The sequence below is a fragment of the Temnothorax longispinosus genome, chromosome 6, assembly GCF_030848805.1.
Source record: "Temnothorax longispinosus isolate EJ_2023e chromosome 6, Tlon_JGU_v1, whole genome shotgun sequence".
In the NCBI taxonomy this organism is placed as follows: domain Eukaryota; kingdom Metazoa; phylum Arthropoda; class Insecta; order Hymenoptera; family Formicidae; genus Temnothorax; species Temnothorax longispinosus.
In genome coordinates, this window is record NC_092363.1 from 23,017,354 (window position 1) to 23,035,351 (window position 17,998).

Below are 17,998 nucleotides of genomic sequence, written 5' to 3' on the forward strand. Positions count from 1 at the left end.
CGACTATGTATTACCCGCGCGACGTTGCCTCGCATAAATGAAAAGAGAACAAAAATAAAACACTGACTTCGATATGTCACGTTTCCGGCCCGCCGCTTCGAGTCGCGACAAAAGTCTCCCGGAGGAGGAACTGGGTAAATGTGCGAGGAAGACGGGCACGGCGCACGTGCTGCTGTGTGGATTTCCGGTGCGCGTGACTGTATGACACGTACACGATCCGCTACATTTCGGAATGCCTTCGAACGCGTCCCGAACGGGTTCACGGAACGCGACTGATATCTTTCGATAACCAGAGAGGATCGGGAGGAAGAAAAATGTATACTCTACGGACACACACTCTATATATTTAACTCCTTAGCGTTCATGTCACTGGCACTTGTTGCTCCGAATCAAAGACGGCGAGACTCACGTATCGTGTCAGAATTGCCGATCTTAATTTCAGCGAAATCTCCTTTGATCGATTCGGAATCGATTTCTCGGGACAAATTGAGGAACGATGAGGATGAATTTAGGATCCTTGTTCTACCTTACGGCTCCGTATCGGTATCTGAAGAGTATAGCGCAGGCACAACCGGTATAGGATATTTTTCGGTTGATGGCGCGTTTTATCGAAGGCGCACGATATTTCGTGACTGCCATATATTCTATTCATTCCTGCCATCGGTGATTTCCCGAGTTGCTGCAAGGGGAGTTCGTGCATGGGGAAGGATCGGGAAGGAGAGCGATGTGAAGAAAGAAGAAATCGCGAGTGATATGTCTGCGATATCGTCTCACGGACGAACGGACGTAGATTTCTAGTTCACGAAACATCCCGTCCCATCGGAAACATCGCCGACGATCTCTACCTCGTTTTTGCTAGTCGGAGTTTGTCCAGGTGCACCGATGGCGGCGTGTTTTGCATTCGCTTTGCATGAAACGCTGCAAAACTCTAAGTAGACGGAATAACATCGTGCGCCGTTACGTTGCGCGGACTTCTTCGAGTTTTCTCCCGGAGAACGAATCTTCTTAGTGCGAGAGCGTTTTGGAAGGTTTACATAAAACTTGAACGGCGCATTCTTTGAATTGAACAATGAAGCTTACGAAACAATCTACTCAGACAATATATCCTTTGAGGAACAATTATACATATATATATATTGTATAGATATATGAATCTTTCTTTCAAGGTATATAGTCTCGAGAATATTACGAATATATATTTGCTCGCGGTATCTCTCAAAGTTCAAGAAAGGAAAGTTTGCTCCCCACGTACTGAATTAAATGCCCCATTTTAATTACGCGCTGCATTACGTTTCACAATATATTCACAATGAATTGCATATTTTGTGAAAGAACTTTGCCATTAATTTTTAATTAAATCTTTGTACGTCTATTCAAAAAATTTTTTCCCGTGAAAAAAAAAAGAGCGGGTAGGTATATAACGAGAGACTTTGTGCGAGGCAATAACTGCGATGCCATTCACAGGTGAATGGCAGGACAGCAGAAACGTATTGCCATGTCCAGCTTGTTGAAAATATGTTGAAATTCTTCGAATTTCTCGACGCGCACGTTTTTCGCGCAATACCGCGCAGAGAGCCGGGAATACTTTATCAGATTTTTAGCCGAGATTTTTTATTCGGGATGTTACATAGCTGGTACTAATATTTGCGTTAATTTGCGATAGAGATAGATATTAATCGAAGTACATATAAATTGGGGAAACAGTGCGAATATCGAGATGTCATATCCGGCGAGCACGTCGATTCCTGCGGAACATATGTCCGTAAATACGTACGCCATCAGCAGCACAGCAGGATGCAGTACAGTATATTACGCTCGCACCTTGCGCGCCAGAATTTGTGAGACCTTGCGGCCGCGGGCTTCTAAATAATCCCAGAGTTGGTAATATCACTTGGTCCACTAAATTCCCCCGGAACTAAATAACGAAGAACAGGCGTGCTCGACAGACACTTTCGCGAACTGCCTTAGGTTTGATTCACTCGATGTGGAAAGTTATACGCATTGCTGATATTATCGCGGTTTAGCAAAATGTATGTTCTCTAGCGAAATATTGTATAATTACGCCGTAATTAGTCGAGTGTTACGTAAGGCTCCGAGGCGGAGCATTTGTTTGTGGGTATTTTAATTAATTTGGATGAATGTTTCCTTACGAAAGAGTTCGAGAATCGTCGGCATCTGTTACAACTTTTTGAATATTTAATGTTTAACATCTCTTAGCGATTAAATTTTGAATTAAAATTCTGAAAAAGTAAAATTTGATAAGAGAAAAAGAGATAAAGGAGAGAAAAAAAATTTGTCCAAGAAATTATCATTATAGACCGTTTCTAGTCGCGGCGATACTGGACTATATTATATCTATATATTTGAGATGCAGAGAAGGTAGTAAATCCAAAATTATTGGTATTTCGGTATGAAAGGAGGAAATGTCAACACGAGAGTTTCGTATAGTGTGTATCGCTGTCTCCTGTGCACGGCGCGCGACACGGGCTTTATTCACGGTGCATTATGGTCCGCCGCGCGTAATCGCTGTAATGAAATTTAAGCCACAGGCTCTGGCACGATGCGGAAATGCATTTCGCGACGATAAATTCGCTCGCCGGGATGCTGGCGGGATCTTATAACGCGGCACGGCTTAACGCGGCGAGAGGATCAAAGGTGTAATCAAGCAAGTATAACACTCGTATTTAGATACTGTATACACCGGCGGCGAATGACCGTCATACAAGGACCGGATTCGCCACTACTAGACGCGTGACTCGCATTTCGATCGGATTCGGGTATGCTTGATCAGGCCTGGTGCTACAGCCCTAAGTGTCAACGTGCCTTATCAAAGACAGCTCGCCCATTGGATTGGGAAGATACACGTCTTACATTGCGATACGATGATAACGATTGGATTGGATGAGGCGGGGCGAAGCACACGTGGCTTGACTGCATTTAGGAAGCTTGGAGGGAAAAGGAAACGCGATATCAACAAATCGTGTCATGTCGCGTGAAATATCAGATGTTCTTCAACTGCTCCCATAACATAGATTTATGAGGCTTTACACATACATATGTATATAAATTGAGATAAATGTGACTCAATTTGTTAAAAAAACAAACAGTGACAATTAAACACTCTCAGCTACGCCTTTAATTCTATTTAAATCGCAAATAATAATCTCGCACGAGAAGATTTATTACGCGATATAAATTCTTTCGACCGCGGTTCTACGTAGTTTCTGCCGTTTTCGAGGTAACTGGATTTTCCACGTACTTCTCTTGTCAATTAGTTCTATGACACGTTATCGCTCGACGAAATAGATCCTCCGCAAGATAGTCTGCGAAAGATAACTACATGAAAGATTTCAGATAATTTGGACTTGGGATTCTGAATGTGAGAGCAATTTGTAGAAGCATTTGGAACTTCACATCTTATATGATGAGAAATTCGATTTGAAGTTGTACCAGAGGAATTTGAAATTCCTTGTACGCGTTATATCTTTGACGCAATGTCTTATTTCGTCTGCATCACATTTGCACGATTGGTTGCATCTAACTTGTACGACACGGTTCATGTAAATCTTAGAATAGAGTTTTAACATTTCCCTGAACACTTAAAATTCGCGTAATTCAAAGGAGCAAATAAAATATCTCATATCTTCTAAAAAATCCCAGAACTGATGGCTTATAATTTTTTTGTAAGCAATCGGGAAGATACAGGAAATACATTATAAAGATAGAGATAAATTTAAAAATAAATATGTATATGTATAAATATGTATAACTTAATTATCTTGATTTGAATCAAATAATATGTATAATTTAAATGTAAATATGTATAATTTAATTATCTTGATTTGAATCAAGATAATTAAATAAAAATATTTTGAAATAATCGTAATTGTTATGAGTTTCATATATTTAAGACAGTTTCTTTCTAAGATAGCCTTCAATAATGTTATGAGAAGGATCAGTTCATATACATAGTTTATTTGTCGTTATGTTCAATATACATAAATAATCGGAATATTCCGTTGATTATAAATTGTATCATGTGGTGAATAATACAAATACTTAGGGTGATCACGTTGCCGAGTATAACTTCGCTACTTTGTTTGATCACGTTGAATCGATTGTTTGATCGTGATGGTCGATGAGATTGGCAAGCGGGTAATTAATGATAAAGGAGAATGTTTGTTTTACCTCAGGCAAACTAATTGTACGAGCGGAAGTGGATTATCTAGATCCTACTGCGCGATAAAACGCTGCCGTAATTAACGCGCGATTCCATTTTTTATTCTGATGAGCAAGTTATTCTAAATTTAAGTATCCGAAAGGAATGAAGTCCACTTGACTTTAATGAAAGGACAGAACTTTTTTTATTAATTGTAGGGGAGACCGGGGCTATATGGCTCCAGGGGATGTGTTGTACATGTGCTACTTTTTAGTATTTATCTTGAGAGGGACATAAATAACATGGATAAACATTCGCGAAATGGGTTTTTTAGAATCTAAAAGAACCATTTAGAATCTAAAAAAATTATTTTGCGGTCTTTTATCCACTGTTCTTCTCAAGATAAATACTAAAAAATAGTACATGGACGACATACCCCCAGAGCTATACAGCCCCGATCTTCTTTCAAAAATATATACAAAGTACTTACACGTAACTTGCCGTTGTTTATAAAGTTTAGAAACTTTATATATTGAATCTTGCTTTGAGGTATTAAAGAAAAATCGATTCCTAATTGGTCAAAGCACATTTTAATTGACATAAGAATGAAAAGTATTCTTTGAGAAAATTTCCGGAGATTCTCGCTAGATATTTGAGATTGTTCTGTGCAAAAAAGTTCTGCGAATAGTAAAAAAAATAATTTAAGATTTATAGTTCACATTCAGCGAACGCCGTTGCCGTAAAAGGAAAGCGTTCTACCTCGTTCTTTCTACGGCATCTTTTTCTCCTTTGAGAGGGATACCGCGATTAAACTTTAAACAATGTCATAAGGTGTTCTCGAGTGAAGTTTCGCGTAACTTTTGCGCATCTTCAAAGTTCTTCCCGCTATTTTCCGGCGGACTCAGCGGAGGAGAGTTAACCAGGGCCGCGGCTTTGCGTACACGTTATCTCGGGGACATACGGCGCGTCGCTTAATCTGCTAAATTACCGTGTACAGTCGAAGAGCGAGATCTTCGAGGATTACGGCTTAATGAAATTTGAACCCGGTGGATTTGCTCGTGGTACAGGCGTACCCGCAACCCCCTGACGCGAGTACATACATACGTAACCCCATGGAATCTCGACCTTAAGACCGGCACTTACCCTAAAAGACAAATTCGTCGAGGGATATTCTAAGGAACCGTCGCAACAGTAGGAGCGTAGTCGCGTGTTTCGGTAATCCGACGGATGTAATCGCCTTCGCTATACGTACGTAAAGGCGAACTGAAATCCGTTAAGTCGTCTTCATCTTGTAAGATACATCCGTGATATCGTCCGCTATTCGAAAAGGGGCAGAGGAGAGCGCTATTTCGACTGTACGATCGCGTACAGTCCATGTGAATTATCTTGCCCCGGGATTAAATCGAATTGTGTCGTGATTCTCGCGTTAATACAGTTAAGACAGTTCGTCTTTGATTGACCTTATTCTTTGCAGATAAAAACCTCGGATATTATTTAACAATTAAACGTTAAAAGCAATCTCAATAACTCAATAGTATTTTTACAGTGTAGTATATTATTTATGTTATTACTTGTTATTATACATTAGAAAACCTTCCAGAGAAATCTTTGAAAAGAACAACGCGATATTTTATGACGAAACGATTTCTTTGAAGCGAAAGTTTAATTAACACTTTATATTTTTTTATTACTATACTTGCTATTTTCACTACTGCCTTCAACGTTAAATTTCAGTAAGTAAGGTTTCAATGAAGTTTCTATTGTATCTTCTTGAAGTCTCTCTCCTCGGTTCATAATCCGAGATAACTGACGTGGGTATTAAGGGTCTTTTACGTCTTCAAGTTAAATAACAATTAAGCATTAAGTAGCAATTACCGGCTACAAAAGGCGATGCCGAGGTGGCGCTCTGGCCTCACTATATTGCAGCATCAAAGACCGTATTAATCTCTCCCTTGCATCCCGAGGACGATGGCTCGACGCTCGTAAGGTATTCACCGATTGATCACGAAATCGTCTTTCGCCAGATGGGCAAGAGAGGAAATTGCTATCCCTCTTTTGTTTTTTCGAAAAGCGGCGGCCATTGCGCGGCGAGAAAAAGAGAGGCGATTAGAATTTCGCCTCTCTCTTTACACGATCTTTCTCTTTTCTGCCGCCGCACGGCGCCGTCCCTTTTTCACGCGCGCAACCGCCGGAAACCGCGCTGTTCTCACGTAAATGCGCATAAATTTTCCCCGCTTCCTCCCCTCTTCTCTCCTCGCCTCTGACTCTGACTCGCGCGTTTTGCTTTTTTTCCCTTGCCGGCGGAGGGACTTTAATTCCTCGGTCATCTTAATCAAAAGTTACGGTCCCGTTGTTTTGCGTTGAGTTAAAGCGTCGCGCTAGGCGGCCACGGAGGAGCGCGACGCGCGTGCGAACGCTTATGAAAATGGATTTTAATTCGGTGAAAGTGAAAAACAGAGTTAATCTTACTCCGACAGTCGCGCATCGCCGGGCGAGATTAAAATTTCGAATAGTCCAACGACAGAGAGAGAGAGAGAGAGAGAGAGAGAGAGAGAGAGAGAATTCAAGGAAATTATTCAAGCAAGGTTGAAGCGCGCTTTATCGAGGCGCAAGAGGCTGCAACACCTCGAGTGATCATTTAAATATTTCCATGCATTTGCGACGATTGAGTCTTGAAAATCCTTCTATTTTATCTGACTCGCGCATAAGTGGCGAAAAATATCGTATAATGTTTGAATATATATTCGCTTTCTCAATAACGCATAACGGGGAGAAAACTCGTTATGAAAACGACGATTTGCGGTATAAAATATATGATTGCCTTGCAAATTTGCTTACAAACATAAGATTCGGTGATCGATAACCGGTGTAGATTCACTCTCTGCGATTTACTATTACTCGATATTCCTTATAATAATCGCCGCGATTTAAATCGCTAGTCGAGTATTTACAAAGCTGCTCGCTTCCGCTTTGATTACTTTTATAAGCCAATCGACTTCCGTTAATGATCGGCTTTAGCTAATGGGATAGACCGAGGAGGAAATTAGAAAGATACGATCGCGCACTGGGGCCACTGCGGGGGCGAGGAAGAAAGAGAGTAAGGGTGGAAGGGAGACAAAGGGTGGAGGTTAAATAGGTACCTCCGCAGCCTTATCTACGCTTTTCGCTTGCGAATCTCGTAAACTTTTGATGTTATCCGCTCGGATAAGAGGATCCCTGCTTCGGTGAATGAAGGAACGCACAAATCTTCGAGGTGCCGGATAACAAACAGTTTGCGCGCTAAAGCAGAGGCAATTATAGTCAATTAACGTGAGATGTTTAATTAGACCATTTAATTCTTGTATCACACGTCACACAGTATTTGCTCCAATAACGGAAGATAGACATCTAATATCACCAAGCATGAGATGAAATATTTCAAAGTATTAATATGTACGTTCTTTACTATTGCTTCAAATATCTGTCTCTTTTTTAGCATCCTCTGGGCATAACGAATAAAAAAGAAATCGGTACGTTTGTTAAATAACATATTGTTTAATAATGCTGATTTCGGATATGAGTTACGCCGTTGGTTGCCTACCCACGCTAATAAAGGCATTGTTGCGGAGAATTATGAACTAATTAACTCTTCGCGCTCAGGATTATATCGCGCGTGCTTGAGTAGGTGCAGTCGCGCAAGCCGCAGCAATGTCCGATCTGCAGGGGAATTGTAACGAATTTCCATGTTAATTAAGTTGGAACTTTCAACGAGCGACGAGACATGTTGATGATTTCCGTTCATTTTGTAGAAAGTTTACTTATGCGCGCTCGATTTTTGTATAATGAACAATTTCTTTATAATATCAACTTTCGTAGAATAAATGTGATAGAATTCAGTAATTTATTAGAAAGTTTATTTTATAGATTTCAGATTTATATCTCAAATTCTTTTTAAATAATAATATTTCGTAATATATGCGTGATAGATACGTATAATTATATGTCCATAAATAATATTATTATCTTTGCAATCAGGAAAAGCTACGGTTCTACACTCTATAATAAATGTTCTTTATGATATAACGCATGATGTACAAGGATTATCATACAATTAGATCTTCTTAAATGCAAGAGCCCCTTAATGTAACGTCATCTTCTATTAACACATAACCAGGAGTAAATAATGTGAAGTAGATGCGAGAAGAAAATTAATTTTCGCTGCTGTTCCCGTACGCTTAATCCTGTTGCGAAGCATGGCGGAAAAGAAAAGAAATAGAACAAGTAGTTCGTATATATAATCTATTTTGTGGAAAATTATTTTTAATCGGTATTACAAATTAAGCTTTCATGATTTTTTAATTTGAATACACTGTTTTCTTGACAGAGACATTAGATATAAATAGTATATAGAAAATGTGTATGTAGCATCAACAATTCAGATTTTTTAACATTCTCTTTATTTAAATGGAATTTAAGAGAAATTATGTACTCTTATTTGAAAAATAGAATAAATGAAGGAAGTTTATATCGTGGAAAAATTTAAACGTTTTATTTGTAAAACATCAAAAAAATATATAAGAAATACTTTTATATATAGAGAGATTATATAGAGTAATATAAAATAAATAAGTTATGAGATAAAAAGTCATATAAAATAAATATGCGTTTATAAAATAAATAAGTTAAAGAAATTATTTTGTAATATTTCTTAGAAGAAACAATTGTGTAACTTTGAAGAATGGAAGCGACTTATCTTGTTTCTCAAATAACTGACCTAATTAAGAAATAGAATAGAAAGAGTTTAAGAGAAATAAAGTTCACTGTCTTTTCCTTAAGTGTAAAAGACAATTAATTTCGTTCATCCGTAAGCCTCTAATCGTAAAATGAATTGTTTGCTACAACATTATCTCGGTAAAGTGCGGACACAGTGTTTTTTTCAGTGTTTGCTTATTAAAGAAATGCGTTTTAATTAAATTTTACCGCGTCTGCAATCCGCTGGATGGTCACGAAAATATTCGTAGAGAAATCTTTCGGGATTCGCTCCAGACGTCGCGGCGCCCGACGCTTATTACAATGCATATTCTTTCCGCATCAGAGAGTTTTATATCCTATAGCCGTTTTTTATCATTTTGCGAGTTCAACGTTTCTTCCAAAATTGCGAGATACGGGAGGTCTCTGATCGAAACGGGACGCGCTCAACTTTTGCTCCACGAGATTATCGTTCGTTCCTTCGTCCGTGTTTTTGTCTCGAGACCCGTGTTACCTCTCCATCGTGAAATTATGTTAGTGACTGTAGTAGCGGATCACCAGTTCACTTAACCCTTAAATCAGACACACTCGCGGCTTGCCAACAAAGTGATTGCGGACATTGATCCGCTTAGACTCCACATTTTACTTGAACAAGATATCTCCTTAGTACGGTTAACCATTCTTTTCTATCGGAATGCAATTGCAGGATGTAATTTTTTTCAACAAAAAAACCCAAGTTAATAATATTACAATTATGAACAAGCGAAAAACGAAGATCTTGAATTAAAAATTATAATTCCGGATTTGTCAAATAAAACGTCATTGATATAACTGTTGCTTTTATTAACGTAATATCGCGCATTTTAAAAACCAAAGATACAAATGTAGTAATTCCGAACTCATATTATCTCTCGCCTCTCTTCCCTAAAATGCTCACGCAAAGACAAGGGACCAATGGAAGTGAAATGTTTTTTCCCTTGTCTTTAATTTTCTTCCTCTTATTTGGAAGTGTCGGTTTGCGATGTAATAAAGAGCTGCGAGCCATTTTGGAGTTTTGCATACCAAACGTGCACGTTAACGCGTGGGTGAAGCGCGCATGTAACAACCGACATTACTTCGAGATCTTGAAGCGTCGTGTGTTACGACAGTTCGCTTCCTCCTCCTCCCCGTAGTCGAAGGGGAAACTTTCACTATAAAGCTGTTGCTTCGTCGTCGCGACTGACAGCTCCATTTGCGACTTTAAGGGAAAAATTCCTCGCGAGAAAGACTAATCGAAAGTATGCTCACAGACTGGCTGTGTGAGTTTTTCCGACTTCGTGAGGGACCTCGCGTTTCTCGCTTATGCTCCTTCGTCCGACGCTTCATTCGACGCCACGCAAATGCGGCCAGAAAAATTGCGAGACCGTAGTTCTGTCACGAGATAAAAATTAATCTTCGACTACGAATAAGTTTTTTACATTTGTATTTTTATTTTCTTTTAAATAATTATATATATTAAATCAGCGTTTACATCGTATAATAGAACGTCTTGCGTATTTTATAATCTCAGCATTTTTTAAGATGGAATTAATTTGATACTTTTTTATTCTTATCTTATATATCTTCTTATACATTTTCTTGACGGATGTCGCGATAATTAACAGATCGGCGGTTAATTCATGTCAATTAAATCTGACGCGCACAAATTTGTTCGCGTATTAAGCACGGAAGTTTGGATTGAGCTTACAACACGATATCCCCCGCAATCCCGAATGCGAGAAATTTTGGCAAATGTGTTATACGACGGGTTATACGATCCATTGCCTCGGGGACGGTCAGCGGTCGTAGGCCGTGCAAGGTTGACAGTAAGATAGATTTATAAGCCAAAGTTTCGCCGACTGTCTGGCCATTTATCATAACTAACGCGCTGGATCACGTTAGTCAAACCTTTAACTAGCGCGAGCGCACATAGACACGCGCGACACTTTACTTGCGACACTCCTCTACTGCATTGCCCTAATATATCCGTCGCCCGATATTATCTTCCACGAAATTAACAGTGAGAAAGTATCGGTTAATATTCGGAATTCGGATGCTGTATGAAGTCATTTTTTATCGTTCTTTTACTTTAGGATCCATTAATTAAAAATATGATATCTATATTGATTCATTATTGATCACCATACATTACGACAGTTTTTAATACAATACATATTTTGTTTTATTCTTATTTATTTAGAATACATTATCATGTTTACGTTTTAAATTAAATTACATATTTACGGACCAAGTTGGTTTTTTTCCGAGAATTAATAGTAATTCCTTTTATTAAATCTAATATTGGAAAGTAACATTCGTATTTTAGCTTAGAAGTTTAAAAAGGAAAAACAGACTATGTGTTATTTATATATTAGTAATTTTGGTGATTAATGTAAGAATGTGTGTGTGTGTGTGTGTGTGTGTGTGTGTGTGTGTGTGTGTGTGTGTGTGTGTGTGTGTGTGTGTGTGTGTGTGTGTGTGTGTGTGTGTGTGTGTGTGTGAAGAAATATATCATATTTTAGATTATTTTTAAAATCGGGGCTTAAATATTTTTTATTATGTTGCTAATCTCTATTACGTTTAACTTCAAAGATCTAAAGATTCAAGGATCGGTTAGGTTTCCTTCAATCGCATTACACCCAGGATTTGCGGATCACTGCGATTCTAAGAGGGTCATTCATTGGTCACGAAACTGTGACAATTACCGTCGTTCCTCGTTAAGACGCCACGCTGAACGCACCATTGTCTAATTAATGAAGTTACCGAATTGCACTCGAAAATGATACCACAATAGATTGCAGATACTGACACCGAGTGGACCGGATTTCTATGGCGTATTGACGCGCAACAGTGCCCTAATCTATTCTGGCTTTATATCATCCGTATTCATCTCGCACAATGCACTGTATAGTATTAATCCGCGCACAAAGCAAATTGTATGATATTGTATTATGCGGCGATATATTTCTCCGCTGTCTTCATTCCTTCTGTCTCACATCACCGGAAAATTTATCGTTCAAAAGTGTAGTGCGTAATATAAAGAATTTATATGCGGAATACTTGTTAGAAATATTGACTTTTCAACGTGTCTCTTTAAAGTAAAGATTGTAACATCTTGGGTGGGAGGATATAGAAACACTCTGGTACAAGATTTTCATTAAGGAAGATTAAACTCGAAGTTTGCAAAACGAAAATTAGAGAAAGATCCGCGTATGCGAATCCGCAATCCGCATAGCAACATATAGGATTCTCGTATGACATTCTTGCGGAAGAAGGTTCGGTCGAAATTGCTTCGACAGCGTAGTTCTGTAACTGATATATGTCTCTTTGTAGCACGCGTATAGACGTAAGTCAATACGCTTCGACATTACCTAGCCGATTCGTTGTACCATTCGTGTTTGCGTTTAATCTCTTTCCTTAGCTCCGAGCTACCAACCCCGACATAAAGGCATCGTAAAGTCCGCTTTGATCTCTTTTTGCGCGGCGTAGCCTTCGCGTAATGCATACGACGGCGCGGCGAGATTATGCGTTTATTGAAGATTATGTCGATATAACGTCTAGTGGTAAAAAAACATTGTAAGGATCGCGTCGCGCTCCGTTATGCTGTTTCGCGGATGATGGGAACTGAAGTCTTATCAAGGGAATTGGAAGCGTAAGAACAAAATACAAAAGATCTTTCGAAAAATGTAACGAGAAACCCGAGAGATGATTTCCTTAATCTCTGACATAGCCTTTTTTATGCCAATCCTTCTTTATTCTGAAAATTTATGAAAATATCTTATTTTCCTGTGTGTACTTGCAATATAGGTCTATTGTACACTGAGAAAAAAATATTTAGATCCGAAAAAATATTCATTAGATGGCTCCTGAAAGCTTATTTACTTAACATAATACACATATTTATTTAGAATTCGATATTTTTACTTAATTTAAATAAAAATATCTAATTCTAAATAAATATGTGTATTATATTATAAGTCAATAAGCTATTAGGAGGCTAATAACCTACCTAATAAATATTTTTTTGGATCTAAATATTCTTTTTCTCAGTGTATGTAAATTTTCGGGATCCGAAGTAGTTTCTACGAACGCGCATTGCCTTTTCCACTCCGGACCGTTGTTCGACGAATACTAAATGGCGAATAACTCATTTATCGAAGAAAGTAGTTCCCTCGTCGATTCTCGTAGCCGCGAGCCTTCAATTCGCAATCGCCGCCGCTGCCGCCATCGAAGATGCCGCCGTGAGAATTTCAGATCGTTATTTACCTTGCTGGGGGAGTTCAGAGACCGCCGCGGGACCGAGGCTCGCGTATGCAAATAGATATTTCATTCCTGTCTGCGGGAACAAGGATCGAGGTTGGGGGATAAGGTGATTTTCTCGAGGGAAATTCAACGTGGGGCACTCCGATTCGCTGAGTGGTGCGTTTCTCGTTTGTCTGTCCTCTTTTCTTCCCTTCTTTCCTTCTCCGCAGAGCACGGGCTGCGATAGAAACAGGCTGCGCGGCGATGTACTTTCCTTCGATCCCGGTTTATTTTCCCCGATGATTTCCTTCGGCTGCGTGCCACCGTCAATCTGACAGCGGATGGTCTATGTAGATCTGTAGATTTAGAAACTGATCTATTCGTAAGCGGATTCGCGTGCACAGATTCAGTTTCGTAAATTATTTTATTCGCAGAATTAATTTCCACGTTTGTAAACATTTAGATAATGCGAAAGTATGACATTCACTAACGATAAAATATTTCTTTTTTTTTTCAGCGAGGAATGCGGAAGTCGAGGATATCTGAGACGACCGTTGGGGTGAGTACGATGAACTGTTGAGAATTTTTACGCTAAACGTAATCTCGTTTAAGTCGCCACTAGAATCTCAAGCCCTCACGAGCCAAGCGATAATACCTAAAACTAAAGAATTAAGCCGGCATGCCTGTCCTGACACATCTCGCGTTCTCGCAAAAGCAAGGATGAGAGTACGGAGCTGATTTAAGGCTATTTTAATCATCACGCTTTCGAAGAATCTATTTTTACTTATTTTTTAATCTTGAAATATGAACGGAAACTATAATCACATAAAATAATTCTCGTCAAATTTTTTGCATTCTTATCATTAACGTACACTTTTGTTTATTCGTGCAGCAATCGTTGATTATTAACATTTAATGGCGAATTGACAATTTTATCTAAAATTTTACATAAGATTTTACTTAATTCTTAATGATTTTATTTTTATTCTGAATTAATATTAACAAATGAATCGTATGCAACTTTGTTCCTTTATGAAGTCAAGTGAGCCACAAAAGCGATATTTATAATACACTGAGAAAAACAAGTTGTTAACTTGATTAAATATTTTCAACTTATTACTTTTTTAATTGAAATATTTATGTATTTAAATTAAACACGACATATTAAATTTAACATGATGTAATTTTACTCAAATATTAAAATATTTTAATTTAAAAAATAATTATTCGTTGAAAATATTTAGTTAACAACTTTTTTTCTTTCTGTACATAATATTTATTGCAATATACGATGGAAAAAGATACTACATATGACTTCACGTGAAAACTTCGTAACATGGCTGTAGCGTATGATTGGTCCGGAGTTCTTAAACCCGTCCTGTCGATAGATAATCATCGTGTATGGCGTAACTAGTGCATTCCATTGCAACCTAAGCCGAAGTTTCATCGACACTTGTTAGATCGGAGTAATTTCTACTCGGCAAATCGAAATGCGCGGTATCCACGAAGTGTCGGAAGATTAGTTTCCTAGCAACCGAAATTGGAGTGGGCTTTGCGCGCCTCGCCCATTACAAGGACTTTAACCCAGCCTCGCCTTAATTACAACACATTTACGGATTAAAGACTGCGATATTTAGAAGGGCCTCGTCGACCGACAGTCGACTAAAGTCCGTACGCGCAACCTAAAAGTTTATGTACTTGTTCACAAACAAGTTCCACCGAGTTTGTCGAAGAATATTTATTGTTTATATATATTATATTTGTATGGGAGATATTAAAATATTTTCTACAAATATATTAAACTATTCTTTATTATTGTGTATATATTTTTCAATCACAATATTTATTTAAAAAATTGAATTGCTATTTATAATGCATTTGTTATTCGCAAATGTTTCTTAATTGAACTCTTCGTGATTCAATTATTTTTAACCAGACTTTGTGGTTTACATTACCAGCTTAGAGAGTTAGGGGATTAACCCTACTGTAATCAGGCACCCTTGCGAAGCAGCCATTAATTTTGGAAAGAGAATTAAGGTAATGAATTTCATCGAATGAATTAAAACTTTAAGTCAGTTGCAAAGCTGAATTGACTTATTCGCGTAAATACTTATTTTCAACCGATACTCTTTGTCTCTCTCTCCTATATAGAATATCTTACAATCATCGTACAATACTTTAATAACGTATTACGGAGATTAGTTAGAATTGAAAATTGTAATATGGAAACTTAAGTACTGGGCATCTCTCGATAGATCTTTGTCTTCATATAAGGAATTTCGGAATTTCTAAAATGTTATTAAATAATGATTATGGAATACTCTATATATTGATTAAAATTATGATTATAACCGTTTTTACCACGTTATTAATTGAAAATATAAAGCTAGACATTTTTCTTAAGAGAAGGAAGGAATGTATGTTAAGAATTTCTACTAAAATTTTATGTGACACTCGAGTAAAAAATTACGTTATCCGAACAAGAGTTAAAAAAGATCGCTATCATTCACGCTGTCTTTCTTATAAAGGCCGACGTGTGAGAACGGCCTTCTAGCTAAGTAAAACGTATGAAAAGCATTTTCGCGAGAAAGGGACACGACAATAGGCTCGCCTGAAAGCAGTTCTCAATTCTCAACGTTCGAAGTGGGTGCTCGTAACTGAAAGTTACGAGCAAACTTGATTAAGTTCTCGGGAAGGGTTGCCCACGAAAAAAGAGAGTACATTTGTTTAGCAGGGTCGGAGAATGTATGAAGTAAATGTGGCACGGAACGGTAGTTAGGGACGTATTTACCACGCCTAATGACACAAGCAGTTAATCATTTTTGCTCCTGAAATTCGCGCGTCACTTATCTCTTCTCGCGCAATCACCGAAAATTAATAGCCTCGTCCCTAGTTTGACAAGTAAATCTTTCACGTTTATCTCGAACTTTAATACTTAACAAAATCCGAAAGCAAATATTTTAGGATTTATAATATTTTTCGTTACTTTTGTAACCTTGCAATCAAGGTTACACATATAATATATTCTGTATATATGGACAATATATAAATATATGATAAATATATTATATATAATAGTTACTCAGATTATAAAATAAAGCGCAAAATGTATCACGATGACGCCTTAGCCCACGCGTAGGAGATATATCCTAAATGTAAGAGACGGAATATTCAGCGTGGGGATTTATATCTTGTAACGTATAAAATATTTCCCCGAAGAGTTAACTATACCTCATGTAAACAGCTCTCGGCGCTCGACGCTCGGTACTCGATGTATACAGCGTGTTGTCAGTACACAAGGTAGTAGTGTTTATCACTCGCGCGTCGAGCCTTGACCCATAAGTCTGAGAGGTCGTCTTGCGTCGCATTACATCTTGGGACACCGTCGCGGTAAGCACACAGATGAGTAAAACGCGATCACTCTCTTAATCGGTCAGCGGCTAATTGCGAGGCGTCGGAAACTGCACGACACCTTCCTCGCATTAGCCCTTTCATCGTAATGTAATAAGGCGTGCATCGGAAATGCTACGCAGAGAGAGTCGAGCAATGTAATTGACAGCCCTCTCGCGAGTGAATGTGAGTATCATGATGAAGCAACGAGAAAAGCTCGCAGAGAAGGGGAAGGCATCGGACGACGGCGCGGCGGAGCAACGATAAGGTAAGTACTTTATTATTCATTAATTATTTATTATTTTATTAATTAATTGTTTCTTTCCACGATAATCATGTGTAATGCATATTAGTATATTACACTACAAGGGCAGAAAGTTCGCCTCGAGCACGATGGCGCGCAGTTCAGGACTCTCAAACTTTCTGCCCGTGTAGTGTATACTATTTTTCTTGCTGCCTGGTCGAAAGTACGGAAGAATGACATGTGTGTGTTGAAGATATTGATGCCTGCCCCGACATTTGCGGCACGAGCGAAGCGAGTGCTGCTGGTCGGGAGCAGGCATCAAATCAAATGCATCTATAAATAAAGGTATAAATACACTTTAAGTAGATGGACATAATCTTGTGGTTAAACTTTTAAAGTACACTATTAAATTATTCTCCTCGGACTCAGATAAAGAATTTTTATTTTCTTGTTTCCATTTTTTGTAAGTATCATAGACTAGCGTATATTTATCAGCAGACTTTTTAGGTAAGGTGTCAGTTTGCACTATCAATTGTGCTTCCGCATCAAAGTTTTTGGTGACTTCTTCCTCATCTGTTGACTCGCCAGATGATGGTTCATGCATTTTCTTATTTTTATTTTTATTACACTAATCACAATCACTTTCTGAATAGAATTTACTAATAAACATTATCATTGACTAACTGTAAACAATTTTTAGGTTATACGAGTGAAAGTAAAAGTAGAGGTTGGGGCGATGTGAATTGGGTTTGTGGTAATATTGTGGTAGGGATCTTGTCATATATTGAGTGCCAGTGCACGCAACTAAGTTTTTACTCCCGCTATTCTAGATGGCGCGCATGTAGTTTAACCAAGGCATAAAAATGAGACTTTCTGCCGTGGAACCGGGGCCGAATGGGTAGTAAGGGCCCCCGAGATAAAATCCGGTAAATTTTCTTCAAAAAAATCACAAAGACGCCACAGCAAGTATAGAATACGAATCTGAAGCGATCTTGGCGATGACAAAGTTAGTTAACTAATTAAAAAATTAATTAACAATTAAATAATAGTCAAAACACACACGCATATCCGTTCGGAACCCAAAAAAATCACAGAGACTCCACAACAAGTGTAGAATAAGAATCCGAAGCGACCTTGGCGATGACGAAGTTAGTTAATTAATTAAAAAATAATTAACAATTAAATAATAGGTAAAACACACACGCATATCCGTTCGG

At 38.2% G+C, this 17,998-nt stretch overlaps 1 protein-coding gene across 2 annotated transcripts in view; it reads left to right on the forward strand.

Moving 5' to 3' along the window:
* Cad87a (cadherin 87A) overlaps positions 1–17,998 on the forward strand; it is a 201,907-nt gene that overhangs the window by 20,806 nt on the left and 163,103 nt on the right. For both annotated transcript variants that reach the window (XM_071781222.1, XM_071781223.1), the window contains exon 3: positions 13,665–13,706. In XM_071781222.1, coding sequence (XP_071637323.1) covers positions 13,665–13,706 — 42 coding nt within the window. The remainder of the gene's footprint in view (positions 1–13,664; positions 13,707–17,998) is intronic.